The sequence below is a fragment of the Sus scrofa genome, chromosome 14 (assembly GCF_000003025.6).
Source record: "Sus scrofa isolate TJ Tabasco breed Duroc chromosome 14, Sscrofa11.1, whole genome shotgun sequence".
Lineage (NCBI taxonomy): Eukaryota > Metazoa > Chordata > Mammalia > Artiodactyla > Suidae > Sus > Sus scrofa.
This window is the reverse complement of record NC_010456.5, coordinates 24113654-24136706: the sequence shown is the minus strand read 5'-3', so window position 1 is coordinate 24136706 and position 23053 is coordinate 24113654. Positions and strand designations below refer to the sequence as shown.

Below are 23053 nucleotides of genomic sequence, written 5' to 3'. Positions count from 1 at the left end.
TACTAGTCAGGTTCATTACTGCTGAGCCAAAATGGGAACTCCTTGAGGCCATATATATATATATATATTTTTCTCTTTGTATTTTTAGGGCTGCACTGCAGCATCTGGAAGTTCCCAGGCTGGGGGTTGGATCAGAACTGCAGCTGCCAACCTACATCACAACCATAGCCACAGCAACTCAGGATCCGAGCCACGTCTGTGACCTACACCACAGCTCATGGCAACACCAGATCCTTAACCCACTAAGGGAGGCCAAGAATCAAACCCGAGTCCTCATGGATACTAGTGGGTTCATTACTGCTGAGCCATGATGGAAACTCCTGAAGCCACAATTTAAGTCTAGCTTCCTCTCCCCCCTTCTTTTTTTTAACCTCTCCCCCTTTCTTATAGCACAGTAAAATAACATGAAAATTTGTGAAACATCTTTGGAAAATGCAAACTGGGAGTCTGGGGGGTTAAAAAATATTCAACACAAATATTCCATGAGCAAGAGGCATCTGGGAAGGAAAATACTCCAGACAGAGACCTGGAGGCAAAAGCACTTTGATGTGGGTGGAGAATGGATTCTGATACGGAGGGTGGAGGGCTGTGGACTGACCCTCTGTGAAATCATCGCTTCCCTTGATTCTGACCCAGACCACACAAGAGCTACTTGTGCTTCAAAGTGGGAACAGAACACCCACTTCGGGATGCTAAGGGGGATGTTACTATGGCAACCAGGACCCCAGGAGGAAGTGAGGGTGCCCACGCCTGGGTCTGCTGTGTATCTGGCTGTGCTGGGGTTGCCTGATGCTCACACCTGATGATGGTGGACACAAGGGTGAGACCTGGGGCGCTGGGGAGGGTGAGGGGATAGTTATGAATTGTGGTAGTATTGTCCCCGATGATGAGAGTTATAGTCCATTACCTGTGTCCCCTTAGCTGGCTCACCCACAGAGTCCATACTTCTGTGCAGAATTCAGCTCATCAAAATGAGACTTAAATATTAAAATCCAGGGCTTAATGATAGGAGACTTTTGATTTCCTGCCCAAGTTGTGATTCCTCCAGCTAGAAAGCTTGGCTCTACACCTGTTGATCTGATGCTGGGCTTAATTCTTTTAAAAACTTTTTATTTGGGAATAATACTAGATTCACAGGAACATCACTGACATCAAGGTACAGAACCATCTTACCTCTCAACTTTGATTTGATGCTGGCTTAACTCTTTTAAAACCTTTTTATTTCAGAGTTCCCATGTGGCTCGGCAGCAACAAACCCAGCTAGTGTCCATGAGGATGTGGGTCTGTTCCCTGACCTTGTTCAGTGGGATAAGGATCCGGCATTGCCGTGAGCTGCAGTGTAGACCGCAGACGTGGCATGGATCCCGCATTGCTGTGGCTGTGGTGTAGGCCGGCGGTTACAGCTCCAGTTTCACCCCTACCCCGGGAACTCCCATAAGCTGCGGATGTGGCCCTAAAAACAAAAACAAACAAATAATATTGCTAGATTCTTAGGAACATCACTGAAATCAAGGTGCAGAACCATCTTACCTCCCCAAACATCTCTTTTGGGGGCACCCCTCTCCCACCTCTAACTCCTGGCAACCAACAGTCCGTTTTCCATCCTTATGATTTTGTCATTTGAAAATGGTGCATAAATAGAATCATACAGATGTCGCCTTTCAAAATTTGCTCTTTCCAGTCAACCTAATGCCTGCGAAATCCATGCAAGCTGCTGTGTGTATCACTAGCTCAAACGTTTTGTTGCTGACCCTGTGTTCCAGAGTCGGGATAAATTGCAGTGTGTTTACCAGTCACCCACTAAGGGATGTTTTGGTTGTTTCCAGTTTTTGATGATGACACGTAAACTGCTGGGAACAATTGGGTATAATAGGTGTTGGTATGGAAACGGTTTTATGCCCAAGAGTGCAATCGCAGGATCAAGGGACAAGTATTTTCAACATTTTTTTTTAAAACTTCCAAACCATTGGGAGTTCCCATCGTGGCTCATTGGTAATGAATCTGACTAGTATCCATGAGGATTGGGTTCGATCCCTAGCCTCGCTCAGTGGGTTAAGGATACAGTGTTGCCATGAGCTGTGCTGTAGGTCGAAGGCGAGGCTTGGATCCGGAATTGCTGTGGCTGTGGTGTAGGCTGGCTGATTTGACCCCTAGCGTATGCCGCCGGTGTGGCCCTTAAAAAAAAAAAAAAGAAAAAGAAAGAAAGAAAGATTCTAGACTATTTTCTAGCATGGCTGTACTATTTCATTTTCCTACCAGCAGTGTCTAAGTGAGTGCATTTCTCTGCATCTTTGCCAGCGTTTGATAGTCTTTTAGTTAATTCTCATGGTGATCTGAATTTGAACTTCCCTAAGGGTTAGTGATGTGGAAAATCTTATGCTTATTTGCCATCCTGGAGATCCTCTTCAGTGAAGTGTCTTTCTTCATCCTTTCCTCGTTTTCTAACCAGATTCTTTTTTTTTTTAAACAATTGAGTTCTGAGAATTCTTTATATAGTCTAGATATGACTCCTGTGCAGATTTGTGGTTTATAAATATTTTTTACCAATCCCTGGCTCATCTTTTTATCCTCTTGATAGGGTCTTTCACAGAGCCTGAAGTTTTTGGTTTTTATGAAACCCAATTTATTGATTTTTTAAAAATTTTATGGACTGTCTTTCTGCTGTCATAGCTAAGTAACCTTCAATGAACTGTAGGTCCCGAAAAGAATTTTTAGGTTTTTATTACATTCAGAATGGATAAACGATGAGGTCCTGCTGTATGGCACAGGGAGCTATGTCCAGTCTCTTGGGATAGACCATGATGGAACATAATTTGAGAAAAAGAATGTATGTGTATGTATGACTGGGTCACTTTGCTGAACAGCAGAAATTGACAGAACATTGTAGATCAACTGTATTCTAATTGAAAAAAAGAAATGGGAACTTGGAAGACAAGAAAAAAAAGGTTTATAGTTATATGTTTAACATTTAATGTAGGATCTATTTTCAGTTAATTTTTGCATAACATGGGACATTTTGGTTGGATATTGATTGATTGATTGGCCCGTGGATGTCCATTCGCTGCAGCATTATTTGTTGAAAGAACTTTCCTTCCTTCGTTAAGCTACTTTTGCTCCTTTGTGAAGCATTAGTTGACTGGACAACAGATGTGGGGCTGTTTCTGAGCCACTGATGTGTTTGCATATGGAGTTCCCAGGGCAGAAATCAGAATGGAGTCATAGTTGCGACCTCCTCCACAGCTGTGGTGACGCTGGATCCTTAACCCACTGTGCCGGGCCAGGGATTGAACCTGCGTTCTGGAGCTGCAAAGACATGGCCAATCCCACTGCGCCCCAGCAGGAACTCCTCTTTCTCTTTCTCTCTCTTTTTTTCTTTCTTTTTGGCTGCACCAAAGGCACATGGAAGTTCCCAGGCCAGGTATTGAACCCAAGCCCCAGCAGTGACAACACCGAATCTTTAATCACTAGGCCACCAGAATTCCAAGACTTTTCTTCTTTTTTTAAAAATTTTTTTGGGGCTGTTTTGACATGGCTTTTACTTTTGTTTTGTTTTGTTTTGTTTTTGGCTTTTACTTTTGTTTTATTTATTTATTTTTTTGGCCACACCAGAGGCATGTGGAAGTTCCCAGGCCAGGGACTGAACTTGCGACACAGTAGTGACAACGCCTGCTCCTTGACCCACTGTGCCACCAGAGAACTCCAAGACTTTCCTTCTTTTAAAACAACAATCTTTGCAGCTCATTCATGTGAAAAGGGGACAAATGGGGACAGAGGCTTCTGGAAAGAACCCCAACCTGTACGCTGACAGGAGCTCACAGCCACCCTCATCCTGACAAAATCCTGCCCCTTTCCTTTCCTTTCCTTTTATCTTTTTCCCTTTCCTTTTCTTTTTCTCTCACACCCGGGGCATATGGAAGTTCCTGGCCAGGGATGGAACCTGTGCCACCACAGAGGCAATACAGGATCCTTAACCTGCTGACCATAGCGGGAACTCCATCCTGCCTCTTTTCTGCTAGTTTCCTCCTCCTCGCTCCGCCTTCCCTGTGACCCATCTCTGCTCTCTGAGCCGTCGCAGCTGTAAACGCCAAGCGCAGCAGCAGGACTGGCCCGTCTAGCCTGTGTCCGTGCATTTTCCCCCGAGACCTGAGACCTTCCTGACTCGTGTTACCTGGGCCACGGGGACGATTTTAAAACACTTGCTGTGCAATTTTGAGGCAGGCTGTGGTAACTCCAGATCCCCCTGTAACTGCACAGGGTTTTTTCCTTTGTTTTGAGCTGGAAGCAGCACCACAATCTCCACTCTGTGTGTTTCCCTCACCTGCCCTGCAGGTTTACACGCTGAATAGAAACCCTGGGCTGAGCATGAGATCCGGAGCCGGCAGGTCCCGTTCCTCTCCAGCTGGGCCCGTGAGGTTTAACAGAGGAGGGAGGATGTGGGAGACCACGGAGGGAGCGTGTTTAGAATTTAATTCCCTTTCTGTCACCACCCACCCCTGGGCTCAGCATCCCATAGGGACAGTGAAGGTGGAGTAACTCATTTCCTGCAGGTGTCTGATCATCATCATCTTGATTAAGTTCAGTTCATCTTCAGTTCCAGGGTCGGTTTGTTCCCATTTCCTTGAGGCCAGTTTTTGGAAGTGTGGCAGCTTATGTCCTGGCTACAGTTTGGTCATCACTTAGTTAACTTCTTCCACCTGGTGGGGGTTTCATTATCTACAAGACAGCTCACAGGACATGGCTCAAGATGATCTGTAGCCTCAGAGCTCCCGTCATGGCTTAGAGGTTAATAAATCCGACTAGGAACCATGAGGTTGAGGGTTCAATCCCTGGCCTTGCTCAGTGGGTTAGGGATTCGGCATTGCCGTGAGCTGTGGTGTAAGTTGCAGCCATGGCTCAGGCCAGTGGCTACAGCTCCGATTCGACCCCTAGCCTGGGAACCTCCATATGCCGAGGGAATGGCCCTAGCAAAGGCAAAAAGACAAAAAAAAAAAAAAAAAAAAAAAAAAAAATGCTCTATAGCCTTTGAGGAGGAACTAAAGGTCCCTGACTTTGCTTAAAGACTAAACTATGTTTTTTTAAAATTTTTTTAAAGTATATCTGACTTACAATATTGTACCAATTTCTGCTGTATAGCAAAGTGACCCAGTCATATATATACACATTCCCTTTCTTATATTATCTTCCATCATGGTCTATCTCAAGAGACTGGATAGAGTTCCCTGTGCTATACAGCAGGACCTCATTGCTTATCCATCCTAAATGGAATAGTTTGCATCTACTAACCCCAAACTCCCAGTTCACCCCACTCCCTCCCCCTTGGCAACCAAGTCTACGCCCTATGTCTGTGAGCCTGCTTCTATTTTGTAGATAGATTCATTTGTGCCCTATTTTAGATTCCACATATAAGAGATGGTGGTTGTCTTTCTCTGTCTTACTTCACTTAATATGAGAAGCTCTAGTTGCATCCATGTCACTGCAAATGACATAATTTTATTCCATTTTATAGCTAAGTAATATTCCATTTTGTATATGCACCATATCTTCTTAATCCATTCATCTCTTAATGGATATTGAGCTTGTTTCCATGTAAACTATTATTATTTGGTCTTGTTAGACTATTTTCCTTTGCTTCTGCATTTTCTTACTTTTTTGATTAAACTTATTCTTTTAAGTTTTTCTATAGATAAAAGACAGGCGGAGGACATGGTGGGGTGGGGAAGACCATAGGTCCTGCTCTGTTTCATTTCCAACTAATGCATAAATAAACTACATGCAGTCAGCTGTAGCTGCTGGCCTATACCACACCCACAGAGTCAACCAGCGTTGGATGGAAAATATTCAGAAAAACATTCCGGGAGTTCCCACTGTGGCTCAGCAGGTTAAGAACCTGATGTGTCTGTGAGGATGCGGGTTCAATCCCTGGCCTTGCTCAGTGGGTTAAGGATCCAAGGTTGCCACAGGCTGAGGCATAGGTTGCAGATTCAGCTCTGATCTGGTATTGCCATGGCTCTGGCATAGGCCTACAGCAGCAGCTCATATTCCCTTTACCTGGGAACTTCTATATGCTGTGGGTGTGGCCATAAAAAGAAAAAAAAATTCTGAGAAGTTCCAAAAAGCAAAACATTGATTTGCCACACCTGGCCACTGTTTATATAGCATTGGCATTGTATTAGGTATTGTAAGTAATCTAGAGATGATTTAAAGTATCCTGGAAGTTGCATTAATTATATGAGCATCCATGGATTTGGGTGTCCTCGGGGGTCCTGGAACTAATTCCCCATGCATACCAAGGGACAACTGTACCTAAATAAAAAACAAACAATTTTTGGAGCTCCCGGTTGGCTTCGCGGGTTAAGGACCTGGTGTTGTCATTGCTGTGGCTTGGGTTTAATCCTTAGTGGAACTTCCACATGCTGTGAGTGCAGCCGAAAAAAACTAAGACAAGGAGTTCCCGTTGTGGCACAGTGGTTAACGAATCCGACTAGGAACCATGAGGTTGTGGGTTTGATCCCTGGCCTTGCTCAGTGGGTTAAGGATCCGGCATTGCCGTGAGCTGTGGTGTAGGTTGCAGACGGGGCTTGGATCCTGCGTTGCTGTGGCTCTGGCGTAGGCCGGTGGCTACAGCTCCAATTCGACCCCTGGCCTGGGAACCTCCATATGCCATAGGAGCAGCCCTAGAAAAAACAAAAAGACAAAAAAACCAAAAAACAAAAAACTAAGACAAAAAAAGCAGGCACATTTCTAAAGAAGGAATGTTCAGAGGTTTGTTGTCAGGTAGATTTGTCTCCTCTCTCGATGTGCATCTCCCAAGAGACCCATTGCTATACCTTGGCCATGAACAGCAGACAGTGAAAACTTGACCAATCCCATTTTCCTCTCCCCCAGTGGAAAGTCCATTTGGCCATTTACGGAAGTCTCAGTTCTGCAGAAGAGAGTCCCTGGGCCCCCGTGGAACTGGCTTCCCCACTGCACAAGTTTAGGGGGAGAGGGCTGGTGAAGAGTCAGGACTTCCCTGGGGCCCACAGGGCTCTGTGGTGGTGCTCCATCCAGAAGGGCTTCAAGGTGGATGCTGCTTGCCCCCCCAACCCCTACCGCCTCGTGGGGACACCCAGTTCTGGGGCCCTGGTCACTGATGCAACGGTCTGGAATGGTGTTCATCATCTCCCAGGGAATGACGGGATGCTGGGGAGGCTGATGGGCAGAGGGCACCCATCACAGCACAGGTTCGGGACACAGATGCCTTGCCTTCCCTGCTCTGGCAGCACCATGGCCTGGGTGTTAGCACATGGCTGTTCTGTCCAAATTGTGCTCCTGGGACCTGTCTAGGTCATCTTTCCTGGAAATGTGCTTGCTGAGAGCCTTTTTCCCCTTCCGGCTGCAAACTCCAAACTCAGAGGGAGGGGATCTGCTTTTCCCATCGCAGGCATGGAGCCTGGAGGAACCAGACGGAGGCAGGAGTTTCCCGTCTGGGGTGTGATCCTGGCTCCAGACCCAGGGAGCGCCGTCTGTCTGTTCTCCACCCTGCCGACCACACACGCTCTTGGCTCGTGGATCCTGCCTGGTTTTTATTTATTTTTTACTTTTTTTTAAGTTTTATTGAAGTATGGTTAATTTATAAGGCTGTGATAATTTCTACTGTACAACAGAGTGACCCAGTCACACATATACACACATTCATACGCTCTGATTCTTTTCCCACATAGATGATCACAGAATACTGGGTAGAGTTCCCTGTGCTCTACAGCAGGGCCCTGCTGGCCAGTCATTCCATACACCTTGGTGTGCATGTGCCAATCCCAAACCCCGAGTCCATCCCTCCCACCTGCCCCGACCTGTCCCCTTTGGTAACCAGAACATTTTCAAAGTCTGTGAGTCTGTTTCTATTCCGCAAATAAGTTCATTTATATCCCCCGCACTTTTTTTAAGGTTCCACTTCTAGGTGATATAATGTGACGTTTGTCTTTCACTGTCTGACTAACTTCACTTAGTATGACCATTTCTAGGTCTATCCATGTTGCTGCAAATAGCATTATTTCATTCTTTTTTATGGCTGAGTAATATTTCATTCTACACACACACACACACACACACACACACACACACACACACACACCCACACACACACCCACACACCCACACACACCACATTTCTTTATCCATTCCTCTGTTGATGAACATTTTGTTTGCTTCCATGTCTCGGCTATGTAAATAGTGCTTCAGTGAACATTGGGGTGCATGCATCTTTTCAAATATGGTTTTCCCTGGATAGATGCCCAGGAGTGGATTTCTGGATTGTATGGTAGTTCTATTTTTAGTTTTTTTGTTTGTTTGTTTTGTCTTTTTGTCATTTCTAGGGCCGCTCCTGCGGCATATGGAGATTCCCAGGATAGGGGTCTAATCGGAGCTGTAGCCACCAGCCTACGCCAGAGCCACAGCAACGAGGGATCTGAGCCACGTCTGTGACCTACACCACAGTGCACGGCAACGCCGGATCCTTAACCCACTGAGCAAGGCCAGGGATCGAACTCGCAACCTCATGGTTCCTAATTGGATTTGTTAACCACTGAGCCATGACGGGAACTCCTATTTTTAGTTTTTTGAGGAACCTCGACACTCTTTTCCATAGTGGTTGCACCAATGTACATTCCCACCAACCCTGTAGGAGGGTTCCCTTTTCTCCACACCCTCTCCAGGATTTATAATTTGTAGACTTTTAATGATGGTTATTCTGGCTGGTGTAAGGTGGTACCTCATAGTTTTGACTTGCATTTTGTCAATAGTGGTGATGTTGAGCATCTTTTCTTGTGTCTTTTGGCCATCTTTGCTTGGTTTTTAAATTCCCCTTGAAGAGTGATTTCCATCTAGAGTCACAGGGTTCGGAACTCAGCCTCTGTGCTGCCCACACGTGGAAATTCTTCCCTGCCCCCCAAACAGGACTGGCTCCACGTTGGAGGCAATGAGGGAAGGGGGGACCCCCTTTTATTTTTTTAACACCACTCAGCCATAAAAAAAGAATGAAATTTTGCCATTTGCAGCAGTGTAGACTTGGAGGGCATTATGCTAAGTGAAATAAATTAGAGAGAAAAACAAATACTCTATGCTATCACTTATATGTGGAATCTAAAAAAAAAAAATACAACAAACCAGTATAAAACAAAAAAGAAGCAAGAGTTCCCGTTGTGACTCAGCGGGTTAAGAATCCGGCCAGTATCCCTGAAGATGCAGGTTTGACCCCTGGCCTTACTCAGTGGGTTAAGGATTTGGTATTGCCGTGATCTGGTGTTGCTATGGTGTGGTGCAGGCTGCGAGCTGCGGCCCCAATTTGACCCCTAGCCTCGGAACTCCCATGTGCTGCAGGTATGGCCCTAAAAAAAAAAAAAAAAAAAAAAAGAAAAAAAGAAAAAGAAAAAGAAAAAAAGATGCAGACTCACAGAGATAGAAAACAAACTAGTGGTTACCAGTGGGAAGAGGGCAAGTAGCAATATAGCGGTTGGGGGGAAAAGGGGGAAAAAGGCATATAGTACAGAGGATTTAGTGCTTCCCTGGGGCCAAAGAAGCCTTGCTGATGCCGGGCGAGGGGGTCACTTCCAGGTTCTTATTTGTATATTCGATTTTGTGGGTTTTGCACATTGCAGTTTCCCTGCTAGTGACCTCCTGTGGTACTGAATGGCTGCAGCCACAGGGTGCTCTGTGTCCGAGTATGAAGGTCACGGCAGCCTGAGATATTAGGAGAGGATAGAAGAAGAAGCCTCTTTCTAGCGCCCAGTGGAGCTCAAGTTCGTGTACGTCACGTGAAGGGCCTGTGAAAACTCAGATGCTGGCTGCACCCCTGGAGTTTCTGATTCTGCAGTGGGGCCCAGTCTGATGGCCAGTCCAGGCTCCCAGATGATGCAGAGGCTGCTGTGGGGACCACATTTTGAAAATCATCCTTGGCTTTGAATGTGGGAAGGGGCACCTGCCAGGGCGGGGTTGGGGGGGGTGTTCAGGAGGCACATGAACAAGGTCAGGTATCTCAGATACAGCTGAGAAAAACAGGATGAGAAGAATGAAGGCTTGATGGTTTTGCAACTGAAAACACCTCTGACTTGACCCTAGCAAGAACCCAGATTGGGACTTGCTACCGCGTGCCAGCACTCAAACCCAGCTGAAAGCTAGACTGGGACTTGAACCCACAGTTTTTAAAATTAGAATCACTCACCTGGTGCCTGGACTTACTGAGGTTCAGGTTCTTTGTGTCTTGGCACAGAAGAAATTCATTGAGAGACAAAGTGATAGGCAAGAAATAGAGTTATGGGAGTTCCCATCATGGCTCAGCTGTCACGAACCCGACTAGTATCCATGAAGACATGGGTTCAATCCCTGGCCTTGCTGAGTGGGTTAAGGATTTGGGGTTGCCCTGAGCTGTGGTGTAGGTCACAGATGCGGCTCGGACCCTGAGTTGCTGTGGCTGTGGTGTAGGCCGTCAGCTGCAGCTCTGATTTGACCCCTAGCCTGGATCTTCCATATGCTGTGGGTGTGGTCCTAAAAAGACAAAAAAAAAAAAAAAAAAGAAAGAAAGAAGGGGAGAGAGGAGGGAGGGAGGAAGGAAGGAAGGAAGAAAAAGAAAAGAAAGATTTATTAAGATAGGATGCTTGTGAGAAATACAATCAAGCAGGCAAAGAGAGCTGCCCTGGGATTGGGTGGGCTACATTTTTATAATCCAAGGAAAGTGGGAAGAGGGGAAAAGCCGCCTTCTTCCTCATTCTTTGAGTAGATGTCAGGCTTACGTCACTAGCTCCTCCTTTGTATCCACTAAGAGAGTATTTGACCCTATGAGGTCAAACCAGGCCTGTCATGGATCTTATTCACCTCAGCAGAAGGGGAAGGGTGGTAACAGATGCTAAACTAGGTTGAATCATCTCAGGTTTCTGTACAATGAGGGTCTCCTGCTTTGGAATGTCATCTTTCCCTTAAATTCCTGTCCTTGGTCCTAAGGGTCATTATCTTGCTAAACTTGAATGCAGACCTCATTTTATCTTTCATTTAATGACCTGAGGCATATCTTGTACTTTTATTTATGTTTTTATAGTTAAGCAAGCCTGCTTTGTTCCATGAAGTTCTGATGGCTTTCTGGAGCAATCGTTAACTTACAGTGATCTCCCAAAGTCCCCTACATTTCCTTTATCTGTGGTCCCCTACTGGGACACCTGCATCTACCCGTGTAACTGTCCTACTCCATCCCTATCAGTTTAAGATTTTTTTTCCCACTGCCCTGACTTTCTTGACCCTGAAGTTATGTTGCTTGAGCTCCCTGAGTTTCTTTCTTTCTTTTCTTCTTTTCTTTTGGATTTTTAGGGCTGTACCCACAGCATATGGAAGATCCCAGGCTAGGGATCTAATTGGAGCTACAGCTGCCGGCCTACACCACAGCCACAGCAATGCCAGATCAGACTGTGACCTACACCGAAGCTCATGGCAATGCTGGATCCCTGACCCACTGAGCGAGGCCAGGATCAAACCCATATCCTCATAGATACGAGTCGGATTCATTTCCGCTGCGCCACAACGGGAACTCCCTCCACAAATTTAGGGTTTGAGATTCAGGTAGATTCATTTCCCTGAGCCCCAGGTCCCTCTCTCCTGAACCAGTGGGTGCTTGGAGAGAGGGTAGTCCTATCAGTTTCTGACTCACGTGTTTCTCCTACAGCCTGGCACGGTGGCCCCAGGGGTCTGGGTGTGTGTCCAGGGCACCCATCAGTGTGACTGCAGGTACTCACTGCCCACTGGGGACGGCAGATCTTGTCTGTATGCGTTACAGTAGAACCCATGGAGAGAGAGCCCACCATGTAGAAAGGGGCTTCTCTGCTGGACTGGGCTCAGGCTGGTGTGGCCCTGGAGGCGGGCCGGGGTCTTGCTCCCACAGTGGAGGCCCATGAATTGCGGTGTTTGCAGATGACAGTAGAGTAAGCCTTGAGCATCAAGTAAGAGGCTCTTTTTGTTTTGTTTTTTGCTTTTTTTTTTTAAGGACTGCACCTGAGGCATGTGGAAGTTCCCAGGCTGGGGGTCGAATCAGAGCTGCAGCTGCTGGCCTGCACCACAGCCACAGCAACATGGAATCTGAGCTCCATCTGTGACCTATGCTGCAGCTCATGGCAACGCAGATCCTTAACCCAGTGAGCAGGGCCAGGGATTGAACCATGTCCTGTGGATACTTGTTGAGTTCGTTACCACTGGGCCACAACGGGAACTCAAGAGGCTCTTGACTTGATTGGGAACTGATTGGATACCATTGATCCTGGTTTCCTGTGGAGCTGCCAGCTTCCTGAACTTCCTGACAAGACTCCTGGAGGAATCTCTGCATCTTTGGAGCTCAGGGCAGCTCCTGCCAGGTGTGCAGAGCTGGCAGCCAGGAAGAGCCCAGGGACTGGTCTTTTTCCCTCTCGGGGGAGCAAGAGAATCCTAGGAACAGAGTCATTGATTGATCTGTTCATGTGTTCATTCTTTTTTTTTTTGTCTTTTTGCTATTTCTTGGGCTGCTCCCGCGGCATATGGAGTTTCCCAGGCTAGGGGTCCAATTGGAGCTGTAGCTGCCAGCCTATGCCAGAGCCACAGCAACTCGGGATCCAAGCCGCGTCTGCAACCTACACCACAGCTCACGGCGACGCCGGATCATTAACCCACTAACCCGCAACCTCATGGTTCCTAGTCGGATTCGTTAACCACTGCACCACGACGGGAACTCCCATTTGTTCATTCTTTTGTCCATTCGTTCAATAATTATTTACTGAGGGACTGCTGTGTGCCAGACACTAGGGTTGGCACTGGGGATACAGCAGTAAAGGAAACAGCCAAAGGCTGTGGACCTTCTAGAGAGAGACACCAAACAAATGAGAGGTAAATACATAGCTTGCTGCTTGGGGAGCAATGCAATGAAAAAACAGTAAGAGGAAGGGGTTGGTTGGTATTATTTTCAATGGGCAGGCGGGGTCTCACTGGGGAATTGAGACCTGGGGGAAGGGAGTGAGGGAGCCATGTGGTTGTCTTGGGAGAAGACCCGTCTAAAGGGAGGACACAGCAGGTGCAAAGGCCCTGCAGTGGGAGCCCTGGTCTGTGGGCTGATGTGGGTGGAGAGCGCGGTGAGAAGCAGGGCAGGATGACCTCTCCTCTCTGACCGCAAAGATTGAGATGGAAAGTCACAGTCTCCTGGGTCCTGAGGGCAGGGCTCTCACTTCAGTGTTGGGAACTTGACTTCTCTGGCTGGATCCTGAGGTGTGCCCATTCTCTGTCATTTCAGACGCAAAGGCAGTACATCGAGGCCACCAATGAGAGCAACCGAATCTTCCTATATTGTGCCTTCCTGGACTTCAGGTACTGTCTGGGTGGGAGGCTCCCGCTGGAAGGCAGGGCAGAGAAGGGAGGGGGGCAGAGTGGGAAGGGGATGGGGAGGGGTCAGGAGAGAGGAGAGACGGAGACAAGGGAGGGGGGAGGGGCAGGAGAGGGGAGGGGTGGGGGAAAATGGGAAGGGAGAGCAGGGGGTCCAGGCCCAGGCTTGGTCACATGACAGTCCATCTGGCTTTTTGTCTGTTTCTTGTCTTCTCTTTTTCTTACTTCATTTGGATTTTTGGGTGTATGTCTGAGGCTGCTTTATCTCCCCCCTTAACGTCCTTTGCATTCTTCCTTTTAATTTTTTGGAGTGGGACTTGGAGTATATACTTTCATTCAGCCTTGTCTACCTTCCAATCATATTATATCACCTCACATGTACTCTGAGACGTTGCAACACCTTTTCACCATTCTCCTGTCATAGACTTTACCTTGACAGATGCCGTAAATGCACAATACATGGCTAGGAGTTTTGCTTTAGATAATTAGTTATCTCCAAGAACAAATTCAAATTCAGAAAATAATAATTGCATATTTCCCTTTTTTTTTTGGCCATGGCTGAGGGTGAATAGAGTTCTCAGCCCAGGGATCGGATCTGAGCTGCAGCCGCAACCTCTGCCACAGCTGCAGCAACTCCGGATCCTTAACCCACCGTGCCACAGCGAGAACTCCTCCCTTCATTTTTTTTTCCTTCTCCAGCTATTTTATTTCCCTGCTTGGATCACAGTTTCTGTCTCCTCTATTCCTGTAACTTTTCTCATAGCGCGAGTCTGCTGTCAGAAAGTTCTGTTCCTGTTTTTCTGAGAAAGCATTCTCTTTTATTTTTGGTAGATAGTCTCCCTGGGCTTTGAATTCTAGGTCATTTTTTTTTTTTCTAGATGTATGCTTGAAGAAATGATATGAGCAGTATATCAATACATTATTCTTTTAAAAAGTAAAACTTTATAAAAAAGCACATGTCCCATTGGACCTTAGATCTTATCCTGGTTTCTTCTCCTCTCTCTCACAGTAGCCACAGTGGGGAGATTTTTGTGAGTAGTTTTCAATAATTTAGGCACCTTTATTATTTATGTTCCCGGGAAATAGATGACTTTGTTTAGTTCTGTGTTCTGACATCATTTGATCACCCTTTGTCCTGTGTTCTGCCTACATCTCTTTTCATTGACGTGCAGTATTTTTTCATATTTACTGTTCTTATTTTTTTCTTTTTAGGGTTGCACCTGCAGCATATGGAAGTTCCCAGGCTAGGGGTCCAATCGGAGCTGTAGCTGCCGGCCGACACCACAGCCATAGAAATGCGGGATCCCAACCATGTCTGCGACCTACACCACAGCTCATAGCAACACTGGATCCTTAACCCACTGAGCAAGGCCAGGGATTGAATCTGCATTGTCGGGGATACTAGTCACGTTCTTAACCCCCCGAGCCACAGCGGAAACTCCTTTTTTCACATTTGTATAGACCCCGAGTTTCACTTCTGTGTGTGAATGAACGTTTTTCTGCTTAGATGCCAACTTCCAGGTCACAGGAAGACACACATATCTCACTGTTATTTGCTATCGCTTGGCCCAGCTTGCGCGACAGATTTATTTATGCACAAGCCAGGGAGCAGGCCTTCTTGGTTTCACAGGCTCCCTGGGACGTGGGTCTTTATGCCCACCTGGAGGTGATGCCACGTGGGGCTCAGCTTCCCTGGCTAATTAAGGCATCGTCAGGCCTCTGTGGCTCCATTTGGGAGAATGTGACTTTCACACTTTTCAGTTCGAAGTTGCTCTTGGCGTAAGCAGTGCACTTTCCACCCTGGGGACCACGCTCCCCTAAGTCCCTACCAGCTAGTTTTCAGGTCACCCTGTAATTGAAACGTGGCACTGATACATTCAATAGACAGAGGTCAGATATAACCTAGCAGCCAGCGTCACTGACTCCCCTCAAGGATTGGGGGCAATTAGCCTTAACGGGTGGTATCGTGGGAGGGAGGATGTGCCCATTTTCATTAGGGGGGGGTTGTCCTCTTAAACCGAGACGTTTGAGTGGTCCTGACTGTGCTGTCTTATCTCTGCCACCTAAGTGAGCAGAGCACTCATCATGAACCTCCAAAGCCACTGTCCCCGAGTCTCAGCCCTCGGGCTCAGTGCCACCTCCTCCAAATGACCCCTCCTACCCCACCCACAGGGTCCACCCACCCAGAGTTACAGTCACTCCATGTCCTCATAGGCACACTCTGCCTCAGGGATGAAAATAAAAACGCCGCCAGCGAGTGCTTGGTTCATGGACGCCGGCAGGAGTGGAGTGGGACTGTCTCTACCTGTCACCCCTCCGGGACAGCTACGCTATCATTTGCTCCACCCACGGCTGACATTGCAGTGACAACTGAATATAAGGCAAAGAGAAGCTAGAGCCTTTATACTTCTTCAGCTTTATAAACACTTTCCCTAGGGCTCCCGCCTTTGGCCAGAGCAAAGATCTAACTTTGCTGATAACTCAAAGTTGCATTTTCTGGGAAGAACCATTTGAGCATCTTTTTTTAGGGGGAATTTGAAAGTAGAGACAGAGAAGAAAATTGTAGCTGCCAACGTTCTCACCCTAAGAATGAACCATGGTTAGCATTTGGGCCTATTGGCTTCAAGTCATTTTGTCTTGGTTTATACTTTTAAGACATGATACAAGTAAAATGTCAAAATGTTATTCTTTAGAAAAGTAAAACATCTTTAAAAAGCAAATGTAAGGAAGACTTTTAGGAGTTCCTGTTGTGGCTTAGCAGGTAAAGACCCAGACATAGTTTCCATGAGGATGTAGGTTCCACCCCTGGCCTTGCTCAGTGGGTTAAGGATCTGGTGTTGCCACAAGCTGCAGTATAGGTCGCAGATGTGGCTCAGACCCAGCATTGCTGTGGCCATGGCATAAGCCAGAAGCTGCCCCTCCGATTTGACCTCTAGCCTGAGAACTTCCATATGCTGCAGGGGCCATCCTAAAAAGGAAAAAAAAATTCTGTGGTTATGTTCATAGAAAATATATGATCTTTTTTTGCATTCTACTCTTGCATCATTATTAGAAATTAAACATTGCACTTCGTTTTCGAGTTTTATCCACATGGATACACGTTACTTTGGACAAATGTATATACCCTATCATATTTGCATCTGTCATTCATGTTTTATTTATCCAAGTCTTCAAGGTGGATATTAGGTCAGTTAAAAATGTTCTCTAGGGAGTTCCTTTCATGGCTCAGTGATAATGAACCTGACTAGTATCCATGAGGACGTGGGTTCGATCCCCGGCCTCGCTCAGTGGGTTAAGGATCAGGCATTGCCCTGAGCTGTGGTGTAGGTCACAGATGCAGCTCAGATCCTGTGTTGCTGTGGCTGTGGTGTAGGCCTGCTGCTGTAGCGCCAATTCAACCCCAGCCTGGAAACTTCCATATTCTGTGGGTGATGCCCTAAAAAAAAAAGACCAAAAAAACGTTCTCTAGGAGTTCCCTTGTGGCTCAGCATGTTAAGGATCCAGTGTTGTCACTGCCCTGGCTCCAGTTGCTGCTGTGTCTAGGGTTTTATCCCTGGCCTGGAAGTTTCTGCATGCCACAGGCTTGGCAAAAAAAGAGAAGTGTTCTCTAGTGTCATCCATCATTTAATAAATACCCCAGACACATCCCTGTTCATATAGCTCAGAATTCTCCAGAAGTGGGTTTGCTGGGTGGCCAGATTGGCACTTTTCATTTTTACGGGACCAGGCATTTTCCAAAAGGATCGTGCCAGAGTGGTTACATGGTTTTCCTCTCCAGGCAGGAAACCGCTTCCCTGTGGCTTGATCCACACCAAACCACCCTAGTCTCATCAGCCTGGTGGGCGAGAACACTTTCTCAGCCCACTAGGCCCAGGGTAGGCTCTACCCGCTGCTGACCGTTCCTCCTGTGTCCTCAGCTCCGGGGAAGGCGTCTGGTCGAACCAGGGCTGTGGTCTCGTGGAAGGGAACCTCAGCTACTCCGTCTGCCGCTGCACACACCTCACCAACTTCGCCATCCTCATGCAGGTGGTCCCACTGGAGGTAAGCACCAGGCAGGGAGACTCCTGGATGGTGAGGAGGTGCCCTCTCTCCATCAGTCTGCCAAGGGAGTTGGGTGGCCTGTCAGTGTCTATGGGGCAGACAGGAGGCCTCTGCTGATAGAGAAGCTCAGTGGTTAAGGACATCTTGGAGGCTCCACCTCTTGGGCAAAACAAAACCAAAAAGAAAAAAACCCCTTTGCTCCAGGTTTCCTTGGGCAGCTCCCCTGCAGACCGGGGTCCCTTTGGAGGATCCACCTGCAGCCTGGGAGGCAAGCATCTTCTGCCTCCAGTCACTGGGCTTCAAAACCCTCCCTGTGCTGGGGGTGTCCAGAAGAGTGGGGGGTTTGTAAGCAGTGTGCATGGCTGTCCAGAGAAGGTGTCACCAGTGGTGATGTATGGGGGCATCTGTGACAGGGTGGCCCCACTGCGTCCTCTGAGCACTTCTGCCATGACGCAGGAGACACTGTTGCTGAAACTCTGCCTCTGTGCACCAGCACTGCATAGAAACTCAGAGACAGAGTTTGGCGTGAAGGAGAAAAATAGTTTTTATTGCTTTGTCAGGCAGAGGGGGCCACAGCAGGCTAATGCCTTAAAGACTGTGCTCTCCTTTGGGGAAGAACTGCAGGGAGTTTTATCATATAAAAGGAGAAAAACAGGGTTTCAGGTAAGAATCAGGATTGGGGCAAACATGCATTCTTCTTTCTTTGGGGGGATCCTTGAAGCTGGAGGCGTGAGATCTCCACGTGATCCTGGTGATGGTCTTCTGGGTTATTGCCTGGAATAACAATGCTGGCAAAAGGGAATATTGATCAGAGATGAGAACCAACTGGGAAAGTTCCTGAAAAACATCATGTGCTAATCATCTTTCACCCACAGGCAGTCATGCTCAGGGTGCCTCTTCTGTAGTTTATGGGTGATTGTGTTTAGTGTGCAGTCAAGTGAGGGTGAAGCCCAAGGAAGGGCTCCAAACCATTCAGTTTTAAAGCGTTCATTTATAAAAGAAGCATAAGGAATATCACTTTTCTCTTAGGTGTATAAGATGCCTGTGTCATGTGTCTCCCTTGAGAGGGAACCAGGACCCTGCCCCAGGGCTGCTCTGTTGTTGCTTAACTGCTCCTCCCTGGTCTCTGCCTCCCTTCCCTTCCCTGATCAGCAACTGTCTGAACCTGCCCCTTGGAGCTCAGGGAAGGTCCTGGAGGCTGAATGAGGCCCATTTCCTAAAAATAAGAAACAGGGACACGGAAAAGCTTTTGTGTCCAGGAGCCCCACAGGGCCCTGCTTGGTTGCAACACTGGGCTGAGGACTGACCCTGAACCTGTTTCATTCCAGCAATATCATGAGTGAGCCTTGTGATGGGGAACGGGATTTCCATCTACCTTCTGGGCCCTCCTTTCCAAACAGGGGCCAGGAAGTCTACCCTCAGGTTAAGGATGGAAATGGCCCCTTCTGGTTGGGTTTCTTTGCTTCAGAATATTTAATCTTCATCACCTGTGGGCTTCATGGTCAGCCCTAAGGACTAGAGATTCATTTCTTTGGTTGAAGGCAATCATAGCTTGTCAGAGAAGAAAGAGTGTTCTTTGTAAAAAGGCAGATGCCCTTGGGTGGGATCCTTTGAACTATTATCAGTCCCTGATACCTGTGTGTGAATGAGTTCTGTCATGGTCTGTGTACATGGGTTGGAAAAAGAATTTTCCAGATTCAGGAGTTCCCATCGTGGCGCAGTGGTTAACGAATCTGACTAGGAATCATGAGGTTGCGGGTTTGATCCCTGGCCTTGCTCAGTGGGTTAAGGATCCGGCATTGCCGTGAGCTGTAGTGTAGGTTGCAGATGCGGCTCGGATCCCGCGTTGCTGTGGCTCTGGCGTAGGCCGGTGACTACAGCTCCGATTCTACCCCTAGCCTGGGAACCTCCATGTGCCTCAGGAGTGGCCCTAGAAAAGGCAAAAAGACAAAAAAAAAAAAAAAAAAAAAAAAAGAATTTTCCAGATTCAAAGCAAAGTGAAGAAAAGACAAGTTTATTGAGGCAAGAGATGCTGCAGTGGGCTGACTTCCTGAACATCAGGGAGCCCTGACCCCAGGCACATGATTGTTTCTGTTTTTGTAGCGGAGAGAAAGGAGAGAGAGGAGAGGTCTTGCCCATGCACCTGCTGACCTGCTGACTGGTTGAGGAAGAATGGGGTCTTATGACACAATCGCTGGTTGGTTGGGGAAGGATGGAGTCTTGGATACACTTGCTGGTTCACTGGGGGCATATATTGCCCCTATAGGGGCAGGGTGAGGATGGGCCACATACCTTTCCTAGTAGGGGCAGGAAGGAGTAGGCCAGGTGGCTCAAGGTGGCAGAGGTGGGGGGCGTCATTAGGAACATTATAACAATGTAACAAGGGTCTTGTAATTCTTATCTCAGCCAGAGGCTTTTTGAGTTTTATCTCCTTGGAGAAGCCTTGAAGTCCCACAAACTCCTTGGCTTCTAGGCCCCCAAAGGAAACTGAATTTCCCTGGTGGGGGTGGGGTCGGTGGCAAGGAGAGCAGGGGAGAAGATGGGGCTTCTTCTAGGATCTCCTAAAGACCCCAGAAAGAAAGCCAGGCAGAGAGACAAGTTTGGTTTCATCCCTACTGGGTTTTGAATATGGAAAAATTTTTATTTACGACTAAATTTCTGGCTTCTTTAGGAGCTTCACACGTGGTGATGTTGGGCAGGAGTTCTTCCTTGAAATGGTGAGGCTGGGGCTCCCTGAGCAGGCTTCCTGCTCTTCCATCAGTAGAGCTGAGCCCTCCACCCACTGGGCACACTGGCTGCTTGTCCAAAAATGCTCTGAGCTCCCTGCTCCCGCGTGCCTGAGTAAGGGTGATGGAGATGCTCGCACATGCGGAGTCTCCCTTGCTCTTTTGCGCTCTGGCAAATCCGTTTCCTGTAATGGGGGCCCGCCCTCTCGTGGCGCATCCACACCACAGGGTCTGTTTATGATCCGACTCCTTTCTCCTGGGTTTTGTAGTCCAAGGGCTGAATGTATTGCGCGTCGGTAAATATTCGATGAGCCCACGATTGCATCGATTTTGTTTTGGTGTGATTCCTCTGGCCGCACCAAGATTGCAACAGGTGTTTACCTAAGGATTGATCCCTCATCCACCATTATTCATCAAATACCTGCCAGGCACCTAAGCTCTGCCAGGCTGGGAGGTTCATTTGTAAACAAGAAAAACGGTGTGTGCCTCTTTTGGAGTAGTTAATATTCTAGTGGGAAAGACAGGTAATAAACAAATTAGCAAATAGATAGGTAATTTCAAATGGCAAGAAGTGTAGAAAGAACGTTGGAGAGAGGGAGGGAGGCGGCAGGTGGGGAGGGAGGAGGACACCTTTGGAGAGTGCGATGGGGAGTGGTGTCGCTGACGAAGTGACTGAAATTGTTGGGGCAAGTTCATGTGCCTGTCTGTTGCACAGTGAGGCCAAACAAACAGAAACGTGGCATTTGGAGCAGACAAAGGTTTATTGCAGGCCATGCAAGGACACAGACAGGTGGCTCGTGTTCCCCAGAAATCCCGAACTCACCAAACCCAAAACAGTAAAGGATTTTTTGAAGTCAGGTGAGGCGGGAGGAGGGTGGCAGGGTAAGTGATCAGCTTGTGCGCAGTTCTCTGATTGGCTGATGGTGAAGTCCCAGGGGTTATCATCATCAATCCTTAGGCTCCAGGAGGCCTGGGAGCGCCATGCTTGGGGGTCATCAAGCAGTTTAAGCCTTTCATTTGGTTGGGGGGCAGATTTTCACATTTGTCAAACAACTCAGGAAATGCATATCAGATACTGTTATCTAGGTACTTCAGAGAGGAGCTGCAGCAGAGGAGATGGGATAAGGGCCTGCCCCCGCGCCCCCCCCCCCCCGCCGCCCCGCCACACACCCCGCAAGACCCTTTAGGATCCTACTTGGTTATAGAATGTCCAGCAGAGGCTCATCTCTAGAAGGTCTGGGAGAAGAATATTCCAAGCTAGGAAACAGCAAGTGACAAGGACAGGAGGCAGGGGTGGATGGGGCTGGAGTACCATGGATGGGGGGCCGTGAGCATGGGCATCTTTCCCTCTGCAAAGTGCACCATGGATTTTATAAACAGACTACAAATTACTCATGGAGAACCCAGAGCGGAGTTCCCCGCTATCCCTAAGAGGACGTGGAGGCCTGGCATCCACCCCCACCCTCAGCACTGTCCATCTGGACAAATGACCCCTTTGCTTGTGGAGAAGCTTCAAGTGAGAGTGAGGTGGGCAGACTTCTCAGCAGCCCCATCAGTAGGAGTCATCTAGAGTCGCCTGGGTGATGCCTGGGAACCATGACGACACAGGAAATGAAGCCAGGCACTGACGCATCAGGGTCCTCAGGCTGTGAGCTTTTAAGAGCTTTAGAACGGGTGGGTCTGTTCTCAGGTGTCTGTGCAGTGAGAACGCTGACCCCCCAACCTTTGGATGTACGTCCCCAGAACTTGTCCCTTTGGAGAAAGAGTTCAGCAGAGACTGAGGGTAGTGAGGCAAATAAGTAGAGAAGAGAGAGGAGATAGACATGGAGAAGGCCCGGGCAGGCTCCGGTTGGTGGGGGAAGAGGGAGAGAGACAGACAGAGAGAAAGGGGAAAAGCAGGAGAGAGTGACGCAGGCTTGGGAGGTGGTTTAAGTCATTCGTATGGGGGCCGTCCTTCCGGCTTCCTCTGGCCAGTCACCTTGCCTCGTCTGGCCTTGGCCTGCGTCAGGACCCTCCCCTGTGTGTGCTCGTGCATCTTTTAGCCTGGATGGATTCTAGGGCAAGGGTCTCTGGGAAGTCGACAGACCATATTATGGTCTAGTTGCCCCCTCCCTTCTCTGACCCCCGAGGAACCTTTCTGCACATGTGTGATTCCGTGTGTTCTTCAAGAATGAAAAAAAGAGGGTCTCTCTCTTTTACACAAGCGGGACACAGCTCCTTGCTGCTCCTGCCAGAATCTTTGTCTTGAAGCATCGGACCACAGGGGACAGGTTCCAGTTGCTCAGCCTAGGACCCATCTACCTCCTGCCTCAGTTCTACCCTAGACTTGAGGGGTGGGTGGTCATCTGTCCACCCAGCACCCTTAGGGGTAGGTCTCTGTCCAGGCAGGTGTGACTCCCCCAAAGTTCCAGTGGGAGTGTTTTTTTGAAGGTGTGACATCTGGGGAGGCTGTCAAGTAATTGGCACCCCTCCCTTTAAGTTTCCATCCCTCCCATGTGCTCCGGTCAGAACCCGCTTTTCTTGATGTCTGGCGGCTCTTTTATTTTAAATTGGGGTGCACACTCAGCTGTGAGCCCTGGGCAGCTGGGAGATCAGGGCGGCGGGCTGCCGCTAGTGGTTTAAAGAAAAATGAAGCAAGGTGGACAACACGCCAGAGTGCGCTGAAGTGGGGCAGTAAGGCCCTGTTCGTGAGGGCCTCGTCTATGGGTTACCCTGACACACAGGACGTCGGTTCCACAGGTCCATCTGCCCAGTTCTTCCTCCGCCACCCTTGCTCATCCTGGTCCACTGGCCTGACATCACCTAGCACATCAGGCCCAGGAAGGCAAGGAGTACGGCCTCAGGCCTCCACTTCTGTCCTCCTCCTGGGCCTCCTTGTCCTCCCGCCTGCTGGGGCCTGGCTTAATGTGGCCCACTCAGTGCCT

General features: G+C 48.2%; 1 protein-coding gene across 2 annotated transcripts in view; it reads left to right on the top strand.

Moving 5' to 3' along the window:
- The window catches only part of ADGRD1 (adhesion G protein-coupled receptor D1), a 181604-nt gene that overhangs the window by 104564 nt on the left and 53987 nt on the right, over positions 1–23053 (top strand). For both annotated transcript variants that reach the window (XM_021072216.1, XM_003483408.3), the window contains 2 exons: positions 13274–13347; positions 17280–17403. In XM_021072216.1, coding sequence (XP_020927875.1) covers positions 13274–13347; positions 17280–17403 — 198 coding nt within the window. The remainder of the gene's footprint in view (positions 1–13273; positions 13348–17279; positions 17404–23053) is intronic.